The following is a 24,522-nucleotide window of genomic DNA, read 5'->3' on the forward strand; positions in this document are numbered from 1 at the left end:
GAAATAAAAATACACTCCTGGAAATGGAAAAAAGAACACATTGACACCGGTGTGTCAGACCCACCATACTTGCTCCGGACACTGCGAGAGGGCTGTACAAGCAATGATCACACGCACGGCACAGCGGACACACCAGGAACCGGGGTGTTGGCCGTCGAATGGCGCTAGCTGCGCAGCATTTGTGCACCGCCGCCGTCAGTGTCAACCAGTTTGCCGTGGCATACGGAGCTCCATCGCAGTCTTTAACACTGGTAGCATGCCGCGACAGCGTGGACGTGAACCGTATGTGCAGTTGACGGACTTTGAGCGAGGGCGTATAGTGGGCATGCGGGAGGCCGGGAGGACGTACCACCGAATTGCTCAACACGTGGGGCGTGAGGTCTCCACAGTACATCGATGTTGTCGCCAGTGGTCGGCGGAAGGTGCACGTGCCCGTCGACCTGGGACCGGACCGCAGCGACGCACGGATGCACGCCAAGACCGTAGGATCCTACGCAGTGCCGTAGGGGACCGCACCGCCACTTCCCAGCAAATTAGGGACACTGTTGCTCCTGGGGTATCGGCGAGGACCATTCGCAACCGTCTCCATGAAGCTGGGCTACGGTCCCGCACACCGTTAGGCCGTCTTCCGCTAACGCCCCAACATCGTGCAGCCCGCCTCCAGTGGTGTCGCGACAGGCGTGAATGGAGGGACGAATGGAGACGTGTCGTCTTCAGCGATGAGAGTCGCTTCTGCCTTGGTGCCAATGGTGGTCGTATGCGTGTTTGGCGCCGTGCAGGTGAGCGCCACAATCAGGACTGCATACGACCGAGGCACACAGGGCCAACACCCGGCATCATGGTGTGGGGAGCGATCTCCTACACTGGCCGTACATCACTGGTGATCGTCGAGGGGACACTGAATAGTGCACGGTACATCCAAACCGTAATCGAACCCATCGTTCTACCATGCCTAGACCGGCAAGGGAACTTGCTGTTCCAACAGGACAATGCACGTCCGCATGTATCCCGTGCCACCGAACGTGCTCTAGAAGGTGTAAGTCAACTATCCTGGCCAGCAAGATCTCCGGATCTGTCCCCCATTGAGCATGTTTGGGACTGGATGAAGCGTCGTCTCACGCGGTCTGCACGTCCAGCACGAACGCTGGTCCAACTGAGGCGCCAGGTGGAAATGGCATGGCAAGCCGTTCCACAGGACTACATCCAGCATCTCTACGATCGTCTCCATGGGAGAATAGCAGCCTGCATTGCTGCGAAAGGTGGATATACACTGTACTAGTGCCGACATTGTGCATGCTCTGTTGCCTGTGTCTATGTGCCTGTGGTTCTGTCAGTGTGATCATGTGATGTATCTGACCCCAGGAATGTGTCAATAAAGTTTTCCCTTCCTGGGACAATGAATTCACGGTGTTCTTATTTCAATTTCCAGGAGTGTATATAGAGAAAAACTGAACACACGTCAAGAATGATGACAGGAAGAACGTCTGCTGAACTTTGAAAAATGAAGCAAAATAGAAACAGTGAGCGGTCCTAGCTCAATATGTACAACATCGAGTGGACTGCAAGAACTACTGTGTCGTTGTTGTGTGGTCACGGTGTTGGCTTGCAAAGCGGGAGATCCGTGTTCAAATCTTCCTCGTGCCTCATTTTTTTCATACAATTATGAACTTTCCGTCCGTTCATTCACGTGTCTGTCCTTCTGTAGCCTTGGCAATTGTCATACTATGCATTGATTGCAGAATATGAATCATGGGGTAAGACTATATTACCGTCGCAAGTAAATGTGATGAATAGTGAGAGCACCTCTGACAGAGCCGGCTGGAATGGCCGAGCGGTTCTAGGCGCTTCAGTCTGGAACCACGCGTCCGCAACGGTCGCAGGTTCGAATCCTGCCTCGGGCATGGATGTGTGTGATGTCCTTAGGTTAGTTAGGTTTAAGTAGTTCTAAGTTCTAGGGGACTGATGACCTCAGACGTTAAGTCCCATAGTGCTCAGAGCCATTTTTGAACCTCTCACAGAAATGAAAACAACAAATGACAGGTGTGAAATACAAAAAGGAATTCAAGAGTCAAAACTTCCAAAACAGACCGCAAGTGTCGTAACATGTAATACTTGAGTAGAACAAATAAGAGGTAATTATGTATGTACGTACGTACGTCTGTCTGGAGGTCCCTTGCTTACGCGTCGCTGTTGCAAACGGACATTACACCATGGCACAGACACCAAATTGAATACAGCGAACAGACACACCAGTGACAAGCGGACGGTTCATAATTTTGTAAAAAAAAAAAAAAAAAAAAAAAAAAAAAAAAAATATGGACCACTCACTGTTTCCATTTTACACCTTTTTTCACAGTTCAGTACACGTACTCCCTGGTTTCATGCTTGATCTGTGTTCAGTTTTTGACGCTCTATCTACTAGGCTGTTTTACCACTAAATATGAGGGGGTTGCGACGGGGAGTTTCCCTTGTCAGAAGCAATGGTCAGCAACAAGCGACGATAAGAGGAGAAGTAGAACAGTGGAACCATAATAAGCGCCTTATATGGCAGAGATGTGGCGTGCACGTAGGCCTGTGCACCGCCCTCTCTTGTGTGACCGGACAGGTCAGTGTGACGTAACGCTCAGTCGATACGGAGCTATCATACGAAGTGGAAACGTGTAACCAAGTGCCACTATGCCTCGCCGAGATCACAGGGTGGAATATCGGCATCTGAGTGCGTTCGGAGGGGGAAAAAATGATCGGTTACCGAGGGGCGGGTCTGTCGTTCCATGACATTGCGGCTCGTGCAGGGTACGCTGCTTCAACATCGAGGCGTATGTGGAACCAGAGGAGAGAAGGTGCCGTACACGGCGCCAATAGGGTGCTGGACGACACAATGCGACCACAGCGCGAGGTGGTCCATTTGGCCGTGACGGACAGAACAGTTTCGTCCACAGACTTGGCGCGATGTTGGGACACTGCAACGGGTGTGGACGTGTCTGCGTCGACGGTTCGATGTTGTCTTCTGCAGGGTGGACGGGTAGCAAGCATGTCAATGCGTCGCCTTCCGTTGACTAGAACCCACTAACTGCAATTGGTACGTGAACGCCGACGCTGGCGCGCTGAATGGCAAAATATTTTTCCGGATGAGTCCGGCTCCAACTTGCCCTACAGTGATGGCCGCAAATGCATTCGACGCCGCTGTGGTGAACGCGATTGGGCAGACTGTCGAGCGGCGTAGCGGACAAATGCCGGGTGTGATGGTTTGGGGCGTTATTGCATATAACACGGCATTTCGCCTCCTACGTCTTGAGGGCAATCTGAGCAGCTACCGCTACATCACGGACATTTTACAGTCCGAGGCACTGCCCCTCCTGTAGGCCGTACCACTTACCATATTTCAACAGGACAATGCATGACCGCCTGTGACGAGGTTTGTGCAACCTTTTTCGAACAAAGTTAGGTACCATTGCTTCCCTCGCCGGTTCGTTCGCCTGACATGTCGCCCTGGGATATGGTCGGTCGGCAGCTTGTTCGTTCAGGTTCTCCAGCAGCTACAACATGGCAGAGTATTCCCCAGCATAATTTTCAAGCATTCTTTGATTCTAAGCCACGACGTCTGGCGGCTCTGACAGCAGCACATTGTGACGCTACTCCGTACTGAATATCCGCAGCCACAGCCAGGGCCATCTTTAACCTGTTGGAGGCCCTGGGCACATTAGGGTCCCTATGACCTTGATAGAGCACTATTTTGTTAGAATAGACAAGGAAAGTAGATAAGCGAGGGTCTGTATATATTTTTATTTCTTTACAGTAACATTAAGTGAATAGGTAATATAATATAACCCATAAAAGTAACTCTTTCAGCATTCACAGGTTAGTGCCTGAAATCTATGTTGATTGAAGAGGTACCCTTCTAGATTTGAGAGGAGCAAAATGGTTAATCACTTGTTCAAAATCTGTATTTTTGAGCATACATTTTTATTCTTATTTTTGAGCATACTTTTTTATTCTTTTTCAGTTTGGAGAAGGAGCGTTCCGCACTGCAGTTGATTACCATCATGCTTAAAAAGATTCTCAATGCGTTTTCTACATTTCGAAATGTGTCTTCAGTTTTGTTTTCTTTCAAAAGGTGATATTTTCCCCATATACTGTTAGTCCCTCCGTTTTTACCGTGAACAATTTTCAAGTATCCTGTTAAATGCAGACATTCCGTTTCTAACTCTTACTAGTTAACGTCTTCATAACAAATTTCAGAAAATTCTTTGCAACTTTGTCTCAGCTCTTCGGAATTCAGAGTTTAACAGCGAAAAAATAAACCAAAGCGTTGACTACTGTTCTCATACGAACTTAATCGCTGTTTTAGATGAACGCTCAAGGTATCAGTTATGGGAAGAAAGGTTTCTACTTTGAATTTCTCTTTTCCATTCAGTTTGACTGACGGTGCAGAGCCATCAAAAAAACTCTGGCGTGAGTCTCTACATTTTGTTCTTTGAGGTAGGTCCTTGTAGTCAGATTCCGGGTTGCTTTCTTTGGCGGACGATCCGAAGTAAAATTTATCCTTGAGGTTAATGATAAAATCATCAAGTGAAGCGAACAAATTAGTTGTAACGTGCAGTGTTATTGTTTCTTTCTGAAGATAATTGCTTGTTTTGTATATTCTTTCCAATATAGAGCTCCAAATTTCCGTTAAATAATAAATTCCAGCTTTCCATTTTTTTTGGACAGACTAAGGGCTTCGTCTCTGGTTCGTCTTGCCTGTCCTATATCTTGTGCGATGGGCATCAAAGTTTCTATGATTTGTTTTTGACCTTAATGCAAGGCGTTTACTGCATCAGCTCGGGCCGTCCCTCTGATTTGTGAAATATTTATTATAAGTTTTTTTAACCTAAATGTTCTGTTAATATATTTCATCGCTGGGTAGAACTCGACAAAAAGTTGTACGCTTTCTGAACCATTTGAAAAACTTTGTTGGCTCTGATACACACCCAGCAGCTTGGAGACCTACCAAGATTAGTGAATGTCCCGCACATTGTACAAAGGTGGCAAATTCACATTTCTCCTTGATTCGTGCTTGTAGACCAGTATATTTCCTCGCCGTATTTGAAGCATTGCCGTAGCTTTGTCCTCTGCAATCTTTTGTGGGAATATCATAATTATCCAAAAAATTCAAGATGGTTTCCGCTAAATACTCAGATTTATGGGCTTTAATAGGTATAAATGTAAGGAACCTTTCAACAGCAACACGGTCGAATTAAAAAAGTTAGGTGGTCTACATGAGACAGATGGGGCGTACTGTCAACGCTAATAGAAAAATATTTTGCTAATCTAACTTCATTTGTAAGTTTCAGAAGCTTTTTTCCCATTACGTCAATAAACTCATTACAGATATTCGATGATAAATAAGAAGTGTTACCTTTTCCAGGATTCCCGAATTTTTGTAAGTGATCTGCAAGAAAAGGATTGAATTCACCCAATAATTCCATACATCCCAAATAATTTCCATTGTTGTGAGATCCTCGAATTTCATTGTCACCGCGAAATGGAAGCCCTCTCGATGTTAGAAGTTGTACGAAGGCCACACTACGTTTAATTACATATCTCCAGTAATCCACTTCTTTTTTATGTTGAGATAATTAGTCTATATCTAATCTACAAACCGCTTTGCTTCGTGCCAGATAAGTCATCATGGATTGCCTATGTGCTGGGCTATTTTCATGTGTTAAAATTATGTGATTTATGTACTTCCAATGACTACATCCACTCGGAGAGTATAGTTTTACATCAGAAGGGTTAAATAAACAGTATGAACAACAAAATACAAAGTTTTTGGAAGGCGAGTACAACCACCATTTTCTTTCGACACTTTCATTTTCTAGTCGCTAACGCAAAACAAAACAGGCAAACGACGATTTAATCAAAAAATACCTCGGAGCAGAGTCAGTAACAACTACAAACAAAAGAAACGCCACAACACCGCAGACAAATTCAGAATTTCCGATCGTCGAGTCGGTTTATTTAAGTCGGTAGGTCACGTTTAATTTTACGTCGCTGTTCGCTCCGTGCCGAACTGTGCACTGCGCAAAGCTAATAAGCAAGTAGCTATTGTAGTCAGTCATTATCGTTCGATTTTTTCGAAATGAATTTGTTTTACGATGATACGAGCAAATATCGGTTATCGTTTGGTGATCTGGTAGGAGCTTGGGAGCCCCTGTCGATCACGGGGCCCTGGGCACGTGCCCAGTGGGAAAGAGGTGCCTGGCTACATGCATTTAAAGGTCTGTAATTCTCATCATTTTTGTAGTGTCATTTCGCTAAGCAATGGAATAAATCTCATTGTGATCACAACTCTCGCTCTTGGTGTTCCACTTTTTCCAAACAGTATTGTAGTTCGATCAATCAGCTGCAGGCTCATCGCCAGACGGAGGTATTACAGGAACGTTATTTTCTGGAGCATTTGCCGCTAGACGCCGGGGACGCGTGGGTCATGGTGATAGCATGGCATCTTGATATCCATGACAAATTCCATTTCGATGATGTACATTTTATCCATCATCCATCTCTCTCTCTCTCTCTCTCTCTCTCTCTCTCTCTCTCTCTCTCTCTCTCTCTCTCTCACACACACACACACACACACACAAGCACACACACACTTTAATTTTTGTTTTCTTTGGTACTAAGATGCAATAAAATCACCACGAATCTAGCGTGTAGCTGCACGGAGTCCAAAAATTATATTCCTGTAATACCTCCAGTTAGTGACGAGCATGCTGTGGCTCGAAAACTGCTTCCCTCTCTTTAGTCTATCCCTTCGCAAGGGTTTAGTTGCATCACGTGGTAATCCGCTCGACGACCTACCTCCACGAAGCTCTGACCTGGGCATGTTGACCTGCTGGCAGCAAGCCCACCCCGGTCAGGCGTTTAATCTGGTCTATCCACTGCAATGGTGCCTCCTCTAGGTCTTCGGCCGTCGACTGTTCCCTGTATCATAGTTCTTTCCATTGCATCTTGCCTTCTGGCAATGTGACCAAAATATACTGACGGGAAAATAATTAATGTAGAGTAATGAAATTTCGGGGATACATTTGTCTAGGTAGGCAACGGCCTTGCCGCAGTGGATACACCGGTTCCCGTCAAATCACCGAAGTTAAGCGCTGTCGGGCTTGGCCGGCACTTGGATGGGTGACCATCCGGGCCGCCATGCGCTGTTGCCATTTTTCGGGGTGCACTCAGCCTCGTGATGCCAATTGAGGAGCTACTCGACCGAATAATAGCGGCTCCGGTCAAAGAAAACCATCATAACGACCGGGAGAGCGGTGTGCTGACCACACGCCCCTCCCATCCGCATCCTCAGTGAGGATGACACGGCGGCCGGATGGTCCCGGTGGGCCACTTGTGGCCTGAAGACGGAGTGCATTTATCTTGGTAACACATTCAAGTGATTAACATTGCAGGATCACAGGTTAATGTAAGTGCGAAATAAACCATTGCAAATGTGAAATGCTAGTACGTTAATAACCAGTGTAACAGCCAGAATGTTGAATGCCAACGTACAAACTTACATGCAGTGTGTTGTACAGATGTCAGTTTGTGGGCTGGAGTTCCATGTCTGTAGTTGGTCAGACAATACAGAGGCAATTAACGCTGTTTGGGATGACGCTGAAGTTTTCGTCCAATGATGTCACATATATACTCAATTGAAGACAGATCTGATGATCGAACGGCCAAAGGCAACATGTCGACACTGTAGAGCATGTCGGGTTACAACATGGGTATGTGGGCGAGCGTTTTCCTGTTGGCAAATAGCCCCTGGAACGCTGTTCATGAATGGCAGCACAACAGGTCGAATCAACATACTGAAGTGCAGATCTGCAATCGGGCTGCGTGGGATAACCGCGATAGTGGTCCTGCTGTCATATAAAATCTATGCAGACAGGTTGGTTCCATGCACTCAGCTGGCCTCCTCCTCGAGAACAGACTGCCGTCACTGGCACCGGGGCAGGACCAGCTTTCATCAGAATACATAACAGACCTCCACCCTGCCCTCCAGTGAGCTCTCGCTTGACATCACTGAAGTCGCTGATGGTAGTGGTTTGGGGTCAGTGAAAAGCACGCTACAGATCGTCTGGCTCGGAGTCGTCCTTGAAGTAACAGATGTAGAGTCACCGTGTGCCAACTGCTGCTCAGATTACTGCTGCAGTTGCAGTTACGATGCCCCAGAGTGATACGCCTAACACGATGGTCTTCCCTCTCGGCAGTGCCACTCAGCCATCTGGAGCCCGGTCTTCTTGCGACTGTATGTTCCAGTGACCACCGCTGCCAGCCATCATGAACAGAGACTACAACCCTGCCACGTCGTTCTGCAGTATCGCGGAAGGAACATCCATATTCTCGTAGCCCTATTACACAACCTCGTTCAAACTCAGTGTTGACAATGGCGTCTTAGTCTCCCTGAAGGCGTTCTTGATTAACATCAGCTGACCACGTCCAGTCTCAAAGGTAACTAATGCTCACGACCGTTACAGCGTGTATTTAACGCAAACCTGATTTGCATCCTCGTAGTGCCGCTACCAGCGTTAGTCTTATGCGACTGCCGCGAAATTTGAATAGACATCATCTGACAGGCATAGAAACGCGCCTGCAAGTTTCGCTTACGTCGCACACCTTCTTGGTGTTGTGATTTTTTTTCCGTCAGTGCATTTCAACTGATTTTGATTGACAGGAATCGACACTTCTTCTCATGCCGAGCTGCTTGACGATCGATTCATTAGTACTGTGCGTTGTCCATGGTATTCGAAGTAAACTTCTGTTGTTGTGGTCTTCAGTCCTGAGACTGGTTTGATGCAGCTCTCCATACTACTCTATCATGTGCAAGCTTCTTCATCTCCCAGTACCTACTGCAACCTACATCCTTCTGAATCTGCTTAGTGTATTCATCTCTTGGTCTCCCTCTACGATTTTTACCCTCCACGCTGCCCTCCAATGCTAAATTTGTGATCCCTTGATGCCTCAAAACATGCCCTACCAACCGATCCCTTCTTCTGGTCAAGTTGTTCCACAAACTTCTCTTCTCCCCAATTCTATTCAGTACCTCCTCATTAGTTACGTGATCTACCCACATTATCTTCAGCATTCTTCTGTAGCACCACATTTCGAAAGCTTCTATTCTCTTCTTGTCCAAACTAGTTATCGTCCATGTTTCACTTCCATACATGGCTACACTCCATACAAATACTTTCAGAAATGACTTCCTGACACTTAAATCTATACTCGATGTTAACAAATTTCTCTTCTTCAGAAACGATTTCCTTGTCATTGCCAGTCTACATTTTATATCCTCTCTACTTCGACCATCATCAGTTATTTTACTCCCTAAATAGCAAAACTCCTTTACTACTTTGAGTGTCTCATTTCCTAATCTAATTCCCTCAGCATCACCAGATTTAATTTGACTACATTCCATTATCCTTGTTTTGCTTTTGTTGATGTTCATCTTATATCCTCCTTTCAAGACACTGTCCATTCCGTTCAACTGCTCTTCCAAGTCCTTTGCTGTCTCTGATAGAATTACATTGTCATCGGCAAACCTCAAAGTTTTTACTTCTTCTCCATGAATTTTAATACCTACTCCGAATTTTTCTTTTGTTTCCTTTACTGCTTGCTCAATATTGAATAACATCGGGGAGAGGCTACAACCCTATCTCACTCCTTTCCCAACCACTGCTTCCCTTTCATGCCCCTCGACTCTTATAACTGCCATCTGGTTTCTGTACAAATTGTAAATAACCTTCCGCTCGCTGTATTTTACCCCTGCCACCTTCAGAATTTGAAAGAGAGTATTCCAGTTAACATTGTCAAAAGCTTTCTCTAAGTCTACAAATGCTAGAAACATAGGTTTGCCTTTTCTTAATCTTTCTTCTAAGATAAGTCGTAAGGTTAGTATTGCCTCACGTGTTCCAACATTTCTACGGAATCCAAACTGATCTTCCCCGAGGTCCGATTCTACCAGTTTTTCCATTCGTCTGTAAAGAATTCGCGTTAGTATTTTGCAACTGTGACTTATTAAACTGATAGTTCGGTAATTTTCACATCTGTCAACACCTGCTTTCTTTGGGATTGGAATTATTATATTCTTCTTGAAGTCTGAGGGTATTTCGCCTGTCTCATACATCTTGCTCACCAGATGGTAGAGTTTTGTCATGACTGGCTCTCCCAAGGCCATCAGTAGTTCTAATGGAATGTTGTCTACTCCCGGGGCCTTGTTTCGACTCAGGTGTTTCAGTGCTCTGTCAAACTCTTCACGCAGTATCTTATCTCCCATTTCGTCTTCATCTACATCCTCTTCCTTTTCCATAATATTGTCCTCAAGTACATCGCCCTTGTATAAACCCTCTATATACTCCTTCCACCTTTCTGCCTTCCCTTCTTTGCTTAGAACTGGGTTGCCATCTGAGCTCTTGATATTCATACAAGTGGTTCTCTTCTCTCCAAAGGTCTCTTTAATTTTCCTGTAGGCAGTATCTATCTTACCCCTAGTGAGACAGGCCTCTACATCCTTACATTTGTCCTCTAGCCATCCCTGCTTAGCCATTTTGCACTTCATGTCGATCTCATTTATGAGACGTTTGTATTCATTTTTGCCTGCTTCATTTACTGCATTTTTATATTTTCTCCTTTCATCAATTAAATTCAATATTTCTTCTGTTACCCAAGGATTTCTATTAGCCCTCGTCTTTTTACCTACTTGATCGTCTGCTGCCTTCACTACTTCGTCCCTCAGAGCTACCCATTCGTCTTCTACTGTATTTATTTCCCCCATTCCTGTCAATTGTTCCCTTATGCTCTCCCTGAAACTCTCTACAACTTCTGGTTCTTTCAGTTTATCCAGGTCCCATCTCCTTAAATTCTCACCTTTTTGCAGTTTCTTCAGTTTCAATCTGCAGTTCATAACCAATAGATTGTGGTCAGAATCCACATCTGCCCCTGGAAATGTCTTACAATTTAAAACCTGGTTCCTAAATCTCTGTCTTACCATTATATAGTCTATCTGATACCTTTTAGTATCTCCAGGATTCTTCCAGGTATACAACCTTCTTTTATGATTCTTGAACCAAGTGTTAGCTATGATTAAGTTATGCTATGTGGAAAATTCTACAAGGCGGCTTCCTCTTTCATTTCTGTCCCCCAATCAATATTCACCTACTATGTTTCCTTCTCCCCCTTTTCCTACTGACGAATTCCAGTCACCCATGACTATTAAATTTTCGTCTCCCTTCACTACCTGAATAATTTCTTTTATCTCGTCATACATTTCATCAATTTCTACATCATTTGCAGAGCTAGTTGGCATATAAACTTGTACTACTGTAGTAGGCATGGGCTTTGTGTCTATCGTGGTCACAATAATGCGTTCACTATGCTGTTTGTAGTAGCTAACCCGCACTCCTATTTTTTTATTCATTATTAAACCTACTCCTGCATTACCCCTATTTGATTTTGTATTTATAACCCTGTAATCACCTGACCAAAAGTCTTGTTCCTCCTGCCACCGAACGTCACTAATTCCCACTATATCTAACTTTAACCTATCCATTTCCCTTTTTAGATTTTCTAATCTACCTGCCCGATTAAGGGATCTGACATTCCACGCTCCGATCCGTAGAACGCCAGTTCTCTTTCTCCTGATAACGACGTCCTCTTGAGTAGTCCCCGCCCTGAGATCCGAATGGGGGACTATTTTACCTCCGGAATAGTTTACCCAAGAGGACGCCATCGTCATTTAATCATACAGTAAAGCTGCATGTCCTCGGGAAAAATTACGGCTGTAGTTTCCCCTTGCTTTCAGCCGTTCGCAGTACCAGCACAGCGAGGCCGTTTTGGTTAATGTTACAAGGCCAGATCAGTCAATCATCCAGACTGTTGCCCCTGCAACTACTGAAAAGGCTGCTGCCCCTCTTCAGGAACCACATGTTTGTCTGGCCTCTCAACAGATACCCCTCCGTTGTGGTTGCACCTACGGTACGGCCATCTGTATCGTTGAGGCACGCAAGCCTCCCCACCATCGGCAAGGTCCATTGTTCATGGGGGGGAGTAAACTTCTATAACACTACAATTCCAGAGCTTCGATCTTGCGACGATCCACCGTCTTCGTCGTCCATGTTTCTGCTGCATAGGGCACGATAGGGAAGATTAGAGTTCGGACGACGGTGTTCTTTGCCTTGGAAGTGATGGAGCTGTACTTCCAGGTACGAGCAAGATTTGCTGTAGAATTTATCTTAATCGAATATATCTCCTGTATCAGTGACAACAGATCATAAATACTCTACGTGACTGACGACCTCGTAGCCAGCAGTTCTTGTGATGTCAGGTCAGTTGTCATTAGAAAGGTCTGCAGTAATCACTTTGGTATTTCTGTTCTTACTTTCAAGGACCATATTCTGTGCTTCGTTTGGACGTTTCTTTTTATTATTTATTTATTGCCAAATTATAGACCTCTTACCTGATGTTTTAAAATAGGTCGTACGTCTTACAATTTTCGTTTTTCAGCCTTTTGCAGTTTTCTTTTCTTTTGTTTTATCCACAACATTTACAAAGAATAACACTTTTCAAAATAACAGTAATTTAAGGTTGAAATATAAATAAAATTTTGTTGTATTTTTCAAGAAGAATATAAAAAGATGATAGGATAGAGGAGAGATTTGTTAGTGCCATCACCGATTGTGACTGACGCCGAATACCTCGGGAAGATTTCTTCGAGCTGTTGACTGCATGTCACACACACACACACACACACACACACACACACACAAACAATTGATTATTGGTATTGCTAATCCTATGTATTGCTAATCCTATGTATTAACTTTAGGTGCTCATCCGTGTACAGCATTTGGCGATTTCTTGGCTAGATCGCCAGCATCTTACGCTTATTTACTGTCACATCTCGTCCTCCTCCTCCTGTTCCTCTTCATTATCAATGTTTCCGCTGTCACTGTGAATTTCGGCGTCCACCCTCCGGAGATTGTTGTTACGCTGCATACAGGCATGTGTGTTACGTAATGTCCCCACGTACTCTTCATGTGTTGTTTTGAAATACTCTTTGTCAATAAGCTTAATTGTGCCCATTGTTCTTCATCTGTTTCTGTGTAGTCTAAGTGAAGTATATGTCTATTGTTCGCGTACTGTCCGCAGAAAAAGACAGTGTGTTCTGGTGAATCTTCTTCTATGGATGTGCATTTAGGTGTCTGCCTTAGAAAACGCGGTTCAAGTGCGTGGGTAAGGTCTGTGTCTGGTTAAGAAATCTACCATACCGCGACTGAGATCGATATGTTTCGTTCTCAACCGCTCCCTTATATCAGGGAGGAAGTCGTGCAGTTTACGTCCCTGATCACTTACATCCCACTCACCTTCCCATGTATCCTTTTAAGGTGACATATCGTCTGTATCGGCACACCAGTTATTGTGTGTACCTTACCTAGTCTCCCCATCTTTAACCAGTACCTTGCAGCTCTGTATTTGATCGTGATATCTATGAGGCATATTCCGAGCACCCACACAGTGCATCCACTGAGGTGGTGCCGATACCTGAGTACAACACTTCTCTGCCATCGTCCGACTGATGCTTTGTTGGTGACCAGGTTTAGTCTGTGTGCCCACGTGTTAGCTGCGAAGCTGAGTACTGATTCGAAGAGCGCACAGTGGTATGTCCGTATGACTGGTAGTGGTAGTCTGTACTGTTTTGATTGTAGCCTCACCAATTTGTGTAGTATTTTTTTCTGCTTTGTCTGTTGTTAACCTTTTGTGTTCGTGGAAATTCGATTTCCCATTTATGTGTACCCCAAGATAGCGCGTAACGTGTGCTCGTTTGATGTTTGTGTCCCCAGTTTTAACTGAAGAATTCCTTTGGAGTGATCCTTTCAGTAACGTGTATGTTGTTTTGTTTTCGGCTATCCTGAGTTTATTGTTGTGACGCCATTGTGTAATTGTTTGTAGTAGTCCATTGGCTTTCTCTTCTAACTAGGCTCTGTTGTTTGCAGTGACTACAACTAATAGGTCATCTGCGTAAGCGATAATTCCGTCTGACCTGTCATCCCCATCTAGAAGTTGTAGCAGAGGCTCGATTTTTATGTCCCAGAAGATGGGGCCGCAGATCGACCCTTGAGGACAGCCTTTGGTAATTATTTTGACTATCTTCCGGCTGTGCATCTGATATTCGGCTAATCGGTCTTTACAGAAGTCTAGGAAACTGTTGTACAGTGATTGCGGTACCTCCGGATGTCTTAACCTCTGAAACATTGCGGCCCACCAGAGGTTATCGAATGCCCCGGCATTGTCAATCATTATTGCCATGGCGTATTTCTGTGTTGTAGTATTATCTACAAGTAGAGCCTGGTTGATGGCATCATCTATTGATCTGCCAGTTCCGAAGCCGAATTGGTGTTCGCTCATACGCCTGAGAGCTCTGGATGTTTGCAAGCGCTTACACAGTAGCTTCTCCTGAATCTTTGCTGTTCACCATGTTTCTCACTCTTTTTTGTGGCTGTCTACTGTTCTTTTGTCACTCGATACACTGTTTTTCACAACGTACGGACAGTGTGTGGAAGGCGATAACACAAAGATGTGATTATATCGCAGTGATAAAAGTGGTGGTGCGACCTCCAGACCAGATGTGAGGAAACGCAGATCAACGAATCAGTTACTGGAAAACAGAGAGAATCTCCCTTTGGATGGCCCAATCTAAGTGTGGGATAGATAAAGTAACTAGCAGCAGGAAAAGGCAGCTTTATTTTCAAAACAAGTATTTATATGCTTGCTGCGGAGGATGGCCACACAAATAAACTTGTCATTTACTGCCTGTCTGTGAGTAATCAAAATGTGTTCGTCTGTGATCTTACATGATCTGTACATATTTTGTCCAAGTCGAATGATTCTGACCTGCGCAAGCAGACCTGGAGCATGCGGTCGAGTAGCGGCTCTGCTGACGTTTTCTGTACTTAGGATGATTCTCTCTGTCTGCTCAGTTACTGGAAAACAAAGAGAATCTCCCTTTGGATGGCACAATCTAAGTATCATCCGCTACGCTGTCTGCAGTATCTCTTTTTTCTCTAGCCTACTTAAAAGTAAGTTAAATTCTAAATTATCATAATTAGGCGTAGCTGGCTTCCTGTTGGTGGTGGTTTCTGTTGCGGTTTCTGTGGTGGTACTAGATGGATTGTGGTTTGGTGTTGGCCGCTGATTGGGCGAGATTTTAAGATCTCTTTGGATGTCGTATGGTTACTCTTCATTTTGTCACACGCTTTTTCAATGCTTTCTTGCCTTCACACGTTTTTCAGTGATGTCGGTGATGTTGCTGGTGTGGTGTCGGCGATGGTGGTGATGTGTGTGGGACTGACTGACTGTATGTGTTATGGTGTCTTTGTTGATGTTAGTAGTGGTGGTTGTTCCAGACGCACGTTGACATCGTTGCAAATGTGACATGTGTCTCCATCAGATTTGTCCTCATCTAATTTGTCTACTTTTATAAGTCTGGGTCCGGTAGTTCTGAGTTTTGTATTGATTTGTGGCCTGATTGTTTCGGTGTCTATTGATTCAGGCTCTATGTATCTCTCAATTCCTTGTTCCTTTTGTCTGGGGTGAAGAGTGCCTCACGAGACAAATTTGACTGGCTTGATGTACTGCTCACATTTACGTGTGTTATAGGGTTTTCCATGTGATGATGATTCCGGTTTGTGTTCGTCTTGTGTGTATGATGTGATGTACTTCGGTTGGGAGAAATTGTGAATGAGTATGTCGGTTTTGTTTGTACATCTTTTTGTGTGCAATATATGTAAACTCATCTTCCAACTCATTTATCCTCTACGTTAATGTTATTTATCCAGCGGCGTAATTGTCTTTTGATTTGCTTTGCCGCCTCGTAGTGGATGGAGCCACCGATTGTCATGTCATCTATGTATTCTATCGTATTAATAGAGCTATCCTGTAACGTTGTTGAGTGGGTTAGGGACGGGAAGAGTTCATTATCGTCGTAATTCTCCGGCAGAAGATTCATTTGTCTTCTCCAGAAAATTGCTCTTTGGTAGCTTCCCTGTAATGTTGACAGTGATTTGTATTTATGTGTTTTGGGTGATTGGCTTTGGATGTTCGCGTTTCTTGTGTGTGTGCTGATTTTAGCTGCCATTGTCTATACTGTCCAGGAGCCGGTCATGCAATTCTTTATAGGTCTGACAATCACCTCCTATTGTTTTATTGCAGAAACGGCCTCTGTATTTGCAGTTGACGCAGACGCAAGCCTCGAATGTGCACTCAGTGCGCTTGTGTCGTTTGTTGCCACACTTGGCACAGGTAACGTCGGACTTTCAGCAGGTTTTAGTCCTATTTCCTAGGTCACAACACTTAAAACATTAGTTTACTACTGTGTAGTCTTCCACAGAGAGTGATTCGAAGTCTGTGTAGACAATCTGTCTTCGTGTAAGGAATCTGTACAGGTGTGAGCTGACCTCCAGTACCTGATGACTGGAACTCCTTCCCTTAGGCCGTGTTTAAAATCTTCTTTTGACTTCTCCCTGTAAGTCTCCTTTCGTGGTGTCACCGCTTAGATTCTGCTCGTAAAGGCTTTCTAGAAACTCCTCGTCGGTAAGTCTATTGGGCACGTGATATACTGCCACGAGTGGCTTGCGTTTTCGCGGTCCTTCACAAATAATAGTGCCGAGGTCTTAGTCTTTTCTATTATTTTTCGATAATTCTCCTGTGTCGCCGTTTCTACTATAACTGTCGTTCGGACAGCCATTGCATGATGCTTTCCAGTTGATGCTCGTCTGTTGCAGTTATCAGAATGTCATCTCCCTACTTAATTTTCCTGCCCTTACAACGATGTCGTCATACCAGGTCTGAAAGAACCTGCCCCATAACGTGGTCACCGTATTTAACAGTACTGGAGAGAGAATGCAACCTTGTAACACGCCGGCATTAGTAGAAAAGATGTCTGACAAGGTACAATGAATCGTATCAGCGAACGGTTGCATATCGTACCTAGGCAACCGATAATTTAAATCACAGTTGCCGTTTGTCATCCAGATTCGAAATAATGAACTGATAGTAATCTTTAGTTTTTTCTTCTATTTTTCATCAACTAATAAACTATTCTCTTGCAACAATAACTTCTACTGTTCATTACTCTTTATGTTACATGTATTACGAAGTTTTGTGTCCCATATTGAGTTTAAGTATATTTATGACATTCAAAATATTTACATTATCGTTATAACAGCACATATGTTGACTTTTTTAGATGTAGGAAGAGGTGTGGGGATGGGCGGAAGGAAGTGCTGTTTCTGAACTGCCACAAAAAATTTTTGAACTGTTTCCATAGAATGTTTTACAACAAAGTTCTTCGGTGCGGGCTGGATCTTAGGAATAGAAATTACGTCTTTGTCTGCGGATTCGTTAACCATTCAAGACGCATAATGTTACCAGCAAACAGGGTCGCTTTACTTTACAGTCTTTACTTTGCGTCTATAGCCTACTACAGCTTGCTCCAAATCGCACCATAATGTATTGAGTCATGACGTTGAAATAATTTCGTACAGCACTAAGTTAAAGCTACATTTTTTTCACAGTATTAAAGTACATGACACTTCGTTTTTCTTTACAGGCTGTCAGGCAGCAGAACGGCCGCACTGAAGAAAGCTGAGCGATGATTTGCAAGCGAGGAGGATCTGTCTATATTATAAACCGTGAGGAGAGAAAACCGAGTGAACGTTATATTATATGGTCAATTAATTCTGTGGTATTACATGTGGCTACTGTTTTTCAGCTTATGAGATTCACTGTCAGATAAAAATATAATAATTATCTGGAAGGAATTTTCATTTAAATGCCTGTATGGTAAATAGTCTTGAAATGAATTATATAAAGATTATTTCCGTTACAGCTTTCACACCTTCTTTACATCCTATTACCTACTCCTGTCTAAGAAAAAATAAATAACGTTTTCACTACAGTACGAGCAAATTCAGACAGTCGATTACAATGAAAGATCTGGAAATTCCTCATTAACACAGCAACTGCTCTTTCTTAATAAGCGACTCTCCACAGGTTGAACATGCAGTGTGCTCTTGTGCTTGTAATGACCGAAGTGTGTGCAATATGACAAATAAACAAGAAGGTGAATGTCAGAAAAGAAGTTCCATCATTGTTTAGTAGTATAGTCACAGATTTGGTGTATATCTTAGCACGCAGGAACAGTAAAAGTAGGTAATTTTGCCAGAGTTTCAAGACAGTAGCCTTCGAAAAGACAATGCAATATATACTGTTTTCATTGTGATCCAGATTCGTTATTTTACTTACTGACTGCTAGTTATACGACATAAAAAGTCAATAGTATTGTAACTGAAGAAGTAGTGCATCTTGCAGATGCCTGCATGCAGAAATCAATCATTGATCAAGAAAAGTTTCCATCAAAGTGATCAAATACTTATAAAAAGAAAAAGGTTTATAGTGATGCAGCAGCGCTAGGACTGTTGAGTGGAAGGACTGAGCTTTTTGTTGCGGCGGTGTTGCGTTCTCGGCCTTTAATTAGCAGCACAAATACTTAGAAATAACCCAAATAGATCCATAGCTCTCTCTTGCACACGAGAAATTTACCTGCTAATTAAACAAATATAACAAAAAAGCTGCAACCAAGCGAAATAAGCAGTGTTGAAAAAACGGGCGTGAGATTACAACTTAAATTTCTTCAAGAGACCTGCGACTTAACATGGCATATACCTCGACGAAATAATAATAATTAAAAAAAAAGCAAATGGAATGAATATACTAACTGTGATGGAGAAAAAGTTGCAGATGCACTACGGAGAGAAATACAGTTTGCCTAATCCTTTAACATCAAATCCGCCGCTGTGGCTGAGCGGTTCTAGGAGCTTCAGTCCGGAATCGCGCTGCTGCTACGATCGCAGGTTCGAATCCTGCCTCGGGCATTTATGTGTGTGATGTCCTTAGGTTAGTTAGGTTTAAGTAGTTCTAAGTCTAGGGGACTGATGACCTCAGAGGTTAAGTCCCATAGTGCTTAGAGTCATTTGAACCTGCCAGATTGTACTTTGAGTTAATTCAAAGCAACCTTCGCTAACGGCCTTGCCACACTGGTAACACAGGTTCCCGTTTGAAGTTAAGCATTGTCGGGCCTGGCTAACACTTGGATGGGTGACCGTCGAGGTGTACCGGGCGCTGTTGGCAACTAAAGTGCGTGTCATTTATGACGGCGGCCGAGTTTAGGTTCGTTTTGCGCATCTGACGTCACAGAACACAGTCAGCCAATGAACAGAGAACGACGTTGCCAGAGCTCGACTGCAGTACGGAGCACGGACGAATGTCTTCAGTTTTAGAAACGTTCAGTCATAAATAAAGTAACTGAACGAAAGCAATGTCTTGATAGCAGAATTTCTTTTATAGAAAGTTTGGAAAAAGCATTCTTTATACCAATTGCTTCATATTCTATTAATTAATTAAACCAAACAAGCCATAAGCCTCCTAATTCAGATGATAGCAAGGAAAGGTGTTTGTATTATTCTCACTAATCGCTTTTATGCAGTAAAGAACAGCGGTAATTGTTTATTTCCTATTGTACTTCGACGAAACGTGAGTAATACATAGTCATACCAACAGTGTTTGTCGGTATTTTGCGTCCTAGTTTAAAGTCCTCCAAGGACTATGTTGAATGATGAGCTGCGTTAGCGTAATGGTTAAAGTGTTTGGCTGCTAATCGGAAGTTTCTGAGTTCAAACCGTCTTCTGTGCTTAATTATTTCTTTGTTTAAAAACAATATCGAAGTGTCTTACTTCATGAATTTTATTCGTTTGAATCTAATTTTTTGAACTTTCTATTGGCAACTGAGATCAACCATACGGAAGGTATACGCTATGGACTTTTACCTCTGTAAACTCTTCAACATTTCGTGTAGTGGTTTACTACATTTAATGCTGCACAATAACTGCGTTGAACATCGAAACAAAATTAAGTCATTTATGGGGGGAAGGTATCAGTCAAGAAGATGTGTAAAAATCAAATTATTGGGCCAAATTGTTTTTGTGAAATCGAATGATAAGTGTGTCAAAGCAGTCGAAACACCATGTGTCTGCACAGGCGAGCAGTGCAGTGATGACAAAATCGTGCACAGCGCGGAATGCGGGGAGCACGTCTCTGTAGCAACGACACTTCAGGACGAAGTTCAACAAAGATCCACCACCTGCTAACTCCATTCGGCGATGGTATGCGCAGTTTAAAGCTTCTGGATGCCTCTGTAAGGGGAAATCAACGGGCCGGCCTGCAGTGAGCGAAGAAACGGTTGAACGCGTGCGGGCAAGTTTCACGCATAGTGATGTGAAAGATTCAGTGTTTAAACCTCCTCTACCAAGAAACGCGCCAGAACGGCGAGCTCGCATCAACAATGCTTTCGAACTCATTGATGGGGACATGCTGCGCCGAGTGTGGGAGGAACTTGATTATCGGCTTGATGTCTGCCGAATCACTAAAGGGGCACGTATCGAACATTTGTGAATGCCTAAAAAACCTTTTTGAGTTTTTGTATGTGTGTGCAAAGCATTGTGAAAATATCTCAAATAATAAAGTTATTGTAGAGATGTGAAATCGCTTCAATCATTTGTAATAACCCTGTACTATGGCGCTGCTTCTCTTGGCGCGTACAACTGGCAATGCAGCAATCTCCCGCGTCTGGGCGGGCATACGCGAACCGCCAAGAAAAAAGAATTGAACTATAGGGTGCACTCAGCCAGCGGAATCCAATTGAGGAACTACTTTGAGAAGTAGCGGCACCAGTCATGAAAACTAACAAGGGCTGGGTGAGCGATGTGCTGACCACACCACCCTCCACACGCGCATCCGGTGATGCCTGTCAGCTGAGGATGACACGGCGGTCGGTCGGTGGCGTTGGGCGTTCAGAGGCCCGTTCGGACGGAGGTAACCTGCGCACAGGACTGTCAATAGAACAGCGGTACCGACGAAAAGACACGATTTACTTGTGGAATATTAAGTACATGGCAACGCAGCACAGTGACAGGCACTGCCCGATTTCTCCAACACCAAGAATCGTGCGGGCAGCAGGAGAAGAGAGGGACCTGGAGACTCCAGCCGCCACTCCCTCGACCACTTGGTGCTGCACTCACTGTGTTTGTAATGTTCTCAAAACTAGACGGCCACTGGATTCCTGTATTGCTCATTCGTTCGCCTTCACAGTGTGCCACCAGCAACGAAGCGTCCTCCACAGTCGTAGCCTGAGTCGTGTGAAGTTAGCACCCCTTTTTCGAGAAATATACATTTTTTTCACAGTTCTTGATAGATGTAGCATAGTTCTAGAGTTCTTTGTACAAAATTTCAATAGTTCTGCAGAATTTAGCGACGAAAACAACAATACTCGAAAAAATGTTCGTATCGAAAACGATCTTTGGCAATTTCCGCAAAATGTAAATAAGTACAAGAGTTCTGTGCACAGTTCTGAACAGAGCTCCAAGAGTTCTTTCGAAAATCCAAGTAACATTTTTTTGTGCAGCTAATAGTTTACGAGATAATTGCATTTTAATGAGAAAATCTTTTCACTTACTGTGAAGTTGGCACCCTTTTTTTCAGAAATATATATATTTTTCAGAGTTCTTGATAGATATGGCATAGTTCTAGAGTACTTTGTACAAAATTTCAATAGTTCTGCAGAATTTAGCGAAGAAAACAACAATATTCGAAAAAATTTTCGTATCGAAAACATTTTTTGTCAATTTTCGCAAAAATTAAACTTGTACAACAGTTCTGAGGACAGTTCTGAACAGAACCGCAAGAGCTCTATCTAAAATCCCAACAACATTTTTCTGTGGCGATAATGGTTTGAGATAAATTGATTTAATATGGGACACACTTTCTTTACGGAAAATATAAATCTATTCGTACAACAGTTCTGATGACAGTTCTGGACACCACGTGAAGAGTTCTATCGAAAATCCAAGTGAAATTTTTTTGTGCCGGTAATAGTTTAAGAGGTAATAGCAACTTAATTAAGAATTCCATAAGAGCTCCTACTGTGAAGCTGGCACCCTTTTTTTCAGAAATATATATTTTTTTCAGAGCTCTTGATAGATAAGTCATAGTTATAGAGTTCTCTGTACAAAATTTCAATAGTTATGCAGAGTTTAGCGAAGAAAACAACAATACTTGAAAAATTTTCGTATCGAAAACATTCTTTGGCAATTTCCGCAAAATGTAAATAAGTACAAGAGTTCTGAGCACAGTTCTGAACAGAGCTTCAAGAGTTCTTTCGAAAATCCAAGTAACATTTTTTACTGCAGCTAATATTTTACGAGATAATTGCATTTTAATGAGAAAATCTTTTCACTTACTGTGAAGTTGGCACCATTTTTTTCAGAAATATATATTTTTTTCAGAGTTCTTGATAGATATGGCATAGTTCTAGAGTTCTTTGTACAAAATTTGAATAGTTCTGCAGAATTTAACGAATAAAACAACAATACTCGAAAAAAATTTCGTATAGCAAACATTCGTTATTGATTTTCGCAAAAAGTAAATTCGGACAACAGTTCTGAGGGCAGTTCTGAACAGAACCCCAATAGTTCTATCGAATATCCTAATTACAATTTTTTGTGCAGCTAACACGTTACGAGATAATTGAAATTTAAGGAGGGAACCTCTTCACTTACTGTGAAGTTGGAATCCTTTTCTTCAGAAATATGTATTTTTTCAGAGTTCTTGATAGAAATGTCATAGTTCTAGACTTATTTGTACAAAATTTGAATAGTCCTGCAGAATTTAGCGAAAAAAACAACAATACTCCAAAAATTTTTCGTATCGAATACATTCTTTGTCAATTTTCGCAAAAAGTAAATTCGTACAACAGTTCTGAACAGAACACCAAGAGCTCTATCGAAAATCCTAATAATATCTTTTTGTGGCGATGATAGTTTATACGGTAACTGATTTGATGTTAGACCCACTTTCTCCACAGAAAAAGTAAATTCGTTCAACAGTTTTGATGAACAGTTCTGGTTAACACCTCAAGACTTCTATCGATAATCATAATAAAATTTTTTGTGGTTATAATAGTTTGTATGGTAATTGATTAATTGTGGGGCACACTTAGTCAAAAAAAAAAAATTATGTCTGTTCGTATGCTCTGATGCCAGCTCTGGATAGCATTGTAAGAGTTCTATCGAAAATACTAGTAACATATTCTGTGCAGGTAATTGTTTACGTAGTAACTGCCTTTATTAAGGAATGCTTATGAGCATTTCCCGTGCAGTTTGAACCCCTTTTACGATAAATATAAATTTTTTCACAATTCTTGATATATATGCAATAGTTCTAGATTTCCCTGCTCAAAACACGAATAGTTCTACAGAATTTCGGGAAGAAAATAATAACTCGGCAAAATTTTGGTATGGTAAAAAGTAATTTGTCAGTTTGGAAAAAAAAAAAATTGTGTAACAGTTCTGTTGGCAGTTCTGGATAGCACTGGAAGAGTTGCATTGAAAATGATAAGAACATTTTTGTGGCGATAATAGTTTATACAATAATTGTTTTAATCTGATACTCACTTTATCTAATATAGCAAAATTCGTAGAATAGTTCTGATGACAGTTCTGAATATCACCCACAGAGTTCTACGAAAAACTATAATAACATTATTTGTGACGATGACATTATATGAGATAATTAATGTGGGACTCACTTTTGTCATGTAAAAGTAATAAATTCGTACAAAAGATCTGATGGCATTTCTTAATACGACCCTAAGAGTTCCACCGACAACTGTAATAACATTTTTTGTGGGGATAACAGTTAATGAGATAATAGCATTTTCGAGAAACCCACTTGGTCTACATTATAATAAATTGGCACAACCCTTTTGCTGACAGTTCTGGATAGCACCGAATGAGTTCTTTTAAAAACCCTCATAACATTTTTATGGTGCCAGTAGATTATGAAATAGATTGTGTGTCCACTCTGCAGTGGGTGTGCGCCGATGTGAAACTTACTGGCAGATAAAAACTGTGTGCCGGACCGGGTCTCTAACCCCAGGCTGTGACGAAAGAATATCTTCACAATATCCTCTCGTCCAGGAGTGCTTCTTCTGCAATTTTCGTAGGACAACTTCTGCGCAATTGGGAACGCAGGAGATGAAGTACTGCTGGGAGTACAGCTATGAGTACGATCGTAAATTCTCACTTTTATTTTGGAAAACCGAAAATCGAAAACCCGGATGTATATTCTACTAAATACAAAAAGTCTAAATGTTCAGCACTATACAAATGCCAGTACACCTTCTTAAGACTGACTGTAGTAACTGTAGGTGGAAGCGTGGGATGTGCACGCTTAGATGATTCCAGGAGAGAAGGCTCGTCAGTGCAAAACAAACAGATGGCTGAGAGAGCGGATACATTCACACGCGCCACTAACCAGATGGTGTCACACCTGTCGAGAAGCGCACCAGAGGTACAATGAGCTGTGGTGGAGTGCTGTTGGCGTGGT

The 24,522-nt window shown here is 42.8% G+C and overlaps 1 protein-coding gene and 1 pseudogene across 1 annotated transcript in view; both read left to right on the forward strand.

Annotated features, from left to right (window-relative positions):
- The window catches only part of LOC124596267 (cell division cycle protein 123 homolog), a 131,224-nt gene extending 113,316 nt beyond the window's left edge, over positions 1-17,908 (forward strand). Inside the window, exon 8 of the mRNA XM_047135341.1 lies at positions 17,633-17,908. Within this exon, the coding sequence (XP_046991297.1) occupies positions 17,633-17,671 (39 nt within the window). The 3' untranslated portion in view covers positions 17,672-17,908. The remainder of the gene's footprint in view (positions 1-17,632) is intronic.
- On the forward strand, positions 7,079-7,196 carry LOC124597671 (annotated as a pseudogene).
- Positions 17,909-24,522: the final 6,614 nt, after the last annotated feature.

The sequence above is a fragment of the Schistocerca americana genome, chromosome 2, assembly GCF_021461395.2.
Source record: "Schistocerca americana isolate TAMUIC-IGC-003095 chromosome 2, iqSchAmer2.1, whole genome shotgun sequence".
In the NCBI taxonomy this organism is placed as follows: domain Eukaryota; kingdom Metazoa; phylum Arthropoda; class Insecta; order Orthoptera; family Acrididae; genus Schistocerca; species Schistocerca americana.